Source organism: Physeter macrocephalus, chromosome 4 (assembly GCF_002837175.3).
Source record: "Physeter macrocephalus isolate SW-GA chromosome 4, ASM283717v5, whole genome shotgun sequence".
NCBI classification, from domain to species: domain Eukaryota; kingdom Metazoa; phylum Chordata; class Mammalia; order Artiodactyla; family Physeteridae; genus Physeter; species Physeter macrocephalus.
In genome coordinates this window covers 96629752-96633767 of record NC_041217.1, presented here as the reverse complement: position 1 = coordinate 96633767, position 4016 = coordinate 96629752, and the positions used below count along the sequence as shown (strand labels likewise).

Below are 4016 nucleotides of genomic sequence, written 5' to 3'. Positions count from 1 at the left end.
TACCATATGACACAGCAATCCCACTACTGGGCATATACCCAGAGAAAACCATAATTCAAAAAGACACATGCACCCCAATGTTCATTGCAGCACTATTTACAATAGCCAGGTCATGGAAGCAACCTAAATGCCCATCGACAGACGAATGGATAAAGAAGATGTGGTACATATGTACAATGGAATATTAGCCATAAAAAGGAATGAAAGTGGGTCATTTTTAGAGACGTGGATGGATCTAGAGACTGTCATACAGAGTTAAGCAAGTCAGAAAGAGAAAAACAAATATCATATGCTAACGCATATATGTTGAACCTAGAAAAATGGTACAGATGGACCGGTTTGCAGGGCAGAAATAGAGACACAGATGTAGAGAACAAACGTATGGACACCAAGGGGGGAAAGTGGCGGGGGGTGGGCATGGCGGTGGTATGAATTGGGAGATTGGGATTGACATGTATACACTGATGTGTATAAAATGGATGACTAATACGAACCTGCTGTATAAAAAAAAAAATTAAATTTAATTTAAAAAAATAAAAGAAGTCCAGGTAGTGAGTGGTAGATTAGCTTGGATAAAAAACTTTTAAAATGTTAAAATGCACACACCCTTATGACCTCCAAAATTACCGTGCCATCGTGAATGTTATGTATGATGCCATAGTTCCTCTCTTAAATTGTCCTTTCTTTAGTAACCTTTATTTCCAATCTCATGTAGAGGTGTCATAGCAGATATCCTCTCTTTTAGAGATAAACTGACAAGATTGCATCAGGAGCGTTAGAAACATTTCCATAATCAAATAGCTCGTTGAAGGTAAAAATAATTCTTCATTTTTTCAAGTATTTAGAAATTATCAAATTTGGTTTCAAATTGGTCCTGATGTCTCATCAATGAGCTGAAATCAGAAGTAGTTATTGGCACCGTTGGACAGGAGAACTCCGAAAGGAAAAATTTTCTGCACTTTTTACTGTAGCTACGGAAAAGCCTTCAAAGCACACTTTTGGGAGTTCAACCTTATAGCTGGCAAGGCACATTCTGGTGATAGAGGGAAAGACTGATGGATATAAATACTGGGGTCAAGAGCTGCCTGCCAAGGCTGCCCTTCTTCGTATTCCTGCCTGTCATTAACGCATTCAGCTTTGACCACTTACTTCCACCTAAATGTCTTAAGATAGCAGCACTTAGGGCCTGACTCCTACTACTAAAATGATGGCAAATACTCAAGAATAAAGAAAATATATATGATTTTTAAGGGCATTTTGGTTAGTTCTATGGGAAAATATTAAAACACTCATTGAGATATTAAGATGATATAGTTACCAATAACAAAAGAACTTTCTGGAAAAAGAGTGCCTCTTTCCCCACCTTCACCAGAGAACATTAGAACTTGAGTAGGTGGCTAAGAGGCCTGGGTAGTTCTCTTAATTGCACTATTACAAGTTTATGGCAACTGCCATAGGACAAGTTTGTTTCCATTAAGCCCTATTTAATAATAAAGACAAACATATTCTCAAATGGAAATGCTAATGGCTATATTTTTTAATACAACCAAATACCCACACATAATCTCACGAGAGTCAACTGACTTAATTTTATTCACAGTACAAACAGCTATCATTAAAAATCAATTAAATGTCCTGCAGAAAGCTGTTAGTGTGACTTCCATTATGGCAGGGAGAAATAATTTCTGCTTTGGGAGAATTACCAGAAAGACAAACTAAGAATGGTTTCTAATTCTTACTTACTGTCAGATACATAGCTGCATAGACACTGAGAGCCGCTTCTTTGGATGGAAATGTTTTCCTTGCTCTCATGATGAGATCCGGGTTGCCCGTGCAGGCCTCTTCCCCACTGATGAACTGCGTATACTGCTGACACCCAAGTGCCGTGTAGTTGGGTTTACACAGGGCGAGAAAATGTGGAGCCAGATTTCCTGTAACTACTTGTCCAGCATTTACAAAGATGTCTGTAGCAAACAGTCCAAACGTATAAATTCCTGAGGAAGAAAACACACCATTTTAACTTTTTGGTTTGTTGTGGTTCAATTTATAATACACCATGATGGAAATATTTTAGAAACTATAAAATAGTTCCTAATACATATATATATATATATATATATATATATATATATATATACGGTTCCTTCCATTTCACTCCCTCCAGCTCCTCCCTTTGCTTTCTGAAGTAGTGGGAGTGTTAAATTATTTAACATATTGAGCTGTCTACCACTGGCTACATTTTTATGCATGGCAGGTTTATAAGACATACGATAAAAGAAGAAAATATATTCTAAGGCTGTGTTTGGATAATGTGATTTTTTAAATGGAGACATGTTTCCCTTGAGAGGGTTCAGTCTATCACCTTCTGCTAATGTTAGTAATCTGTATTTTTTTCCTATTTTTGAATCTTTTTTTTAATCTTACTAACATTAAGCAGAGCAGTCATCTCCCTTTGATTATGCCTCTTAAGCTCATTCAAACTGATATTAACTCAGCTGGAGGTGCCAATTAGCAGCAAAATCCAATGACATCAGTCTTCATTTAAATATCATGGAAAATCTTAAGTAAAGCAGAATGTTTTCAGATTAATCTCTATATCGCCATCAGAAACACATTTTTTAAAGTCATATAACAGGTAAGTCCCGCCTTATCTTTTATGGCTTGAGTTTCAATTTATCAAATTTGGGACAATTTAGTAAATAATAAAGCAATTAGATTATAATGTTTAAATTATCTTCGCAGTAGTAAAATTTATTTACTTTGTTTACCTGAAGGTATAAAATTAAGTACATAAATTTCCCCCTTTTGTAAGGAACATGCCAATTTACTCAAATACTAAAAATATTTTCTAAATTCAATGTCATTGGTCATTATTGCCAAAACTTATCTTTCTACTTAGATAGGATAGGCAAAATAAATTCTTTGGCATCATTGTTAATAAACTTACAGATACAATCAGCAAGGATGTGGTATTGATGTAAAGAAATCCATTCTTTTATAATTTTGGGTAATAAAATCCATCAGGACATTTTAAAACTATGCCAAAATAATACTTCCCAAACAGTCGGTTCATTAAAAAGTCATATAATTCTATTATGATAATTAGATGCTTTTTTTTCTTTGTCATATATTTCTGGATTGTTTGTTTCCTAAGCCTTTACATAATTATTGGCAGTTGTGTTGCAACTCACCAGGATCAAATAATTTTTCAGGATTAGATACATGACTATCCTTCTCATTTTCAAAATATTATGTAACATTATGCAAGGTTCTTGCACCCAAACCTGCACATAGCAAAACTCTATGTGCATACAAACCACCATGAACCAAAGACCTTAGTTCTCTATTGAAAAAACTTACAAAGAAGCAATGAAAAGCTTTCTTTACATCTTACCAGCATTCCATGAGCCATACAAGTAAGTAAATGTTACTAAAATCAGAAATCTGGCAGAAGCAGAGAAATGGAAAAGAACAAAGCTCAATAAAATGTTACTGTATATACTCTCTCTTTCCAAATCTCAAGGTCTAGCATGGGAAACTAAATGGCAAGTCTTCACCTCTCTTCTCTTGAAACCTAGGCTAAGATGTACTCATTTTATTTAACCAAACCATTCTTTTTATCTGGTACAATAAGTTTTCCTGTTTAAAATACAGAGGAATGTCTGATAAGGATATGGAAATGTCTCTTGATACTTGTAAAGTTCCCAAATAGTGCATCAGGCCCAAGGCCAATATTGAAGTTAACTACAAAGATACTCATTAAAGTGAGATCTCATGAGTGTATACACTGTGCTGACCTCCAGAATAAAGTCACTATGAAGAGTGATGTCCTCTTATGCAGTAATGCTTTGCGCACAAGCTTCCATTTTATTATAACAAACTAGAAACATCCAAATCATGATAAACAAGGAAACAAGAGGGCTTCCCTGGTGGCGCAGTGGTTGAGAGTCCACCTGTCGATGCAGGGGACACGGGTTCGTGCCCCGGTCTGGGAGGATCCCGCATGCCGCGGAGCG

The 4016-nt window shown here is 35.8% G+C and overlaps 1 protein-coding gene across 2 annotated transcripts in view; it reads right to left on the bottom strand.

Annotated features, from left to right (window-relative positions):
- PLPPR5 (phospholipid phosphatase related 5) overlaps window positions 1–4016 on the bottom strand; it is a 121266-nt gene that overhangs the window by 73519 nt on the left and 43731 nt on the right. For both annotated transcript variants that reach the window (XM_024119828.1, XM_024119829.3), the window contains exon 3: window positions 1744–1994. In XM_024119828.1, coding sequence (XP_023975596.1) covers window positions 1744–1994 — 251 coding nt within the window. The remainder of the gene's footprint in view (window positions 1–1743; window positions 1995–4016) is intronic.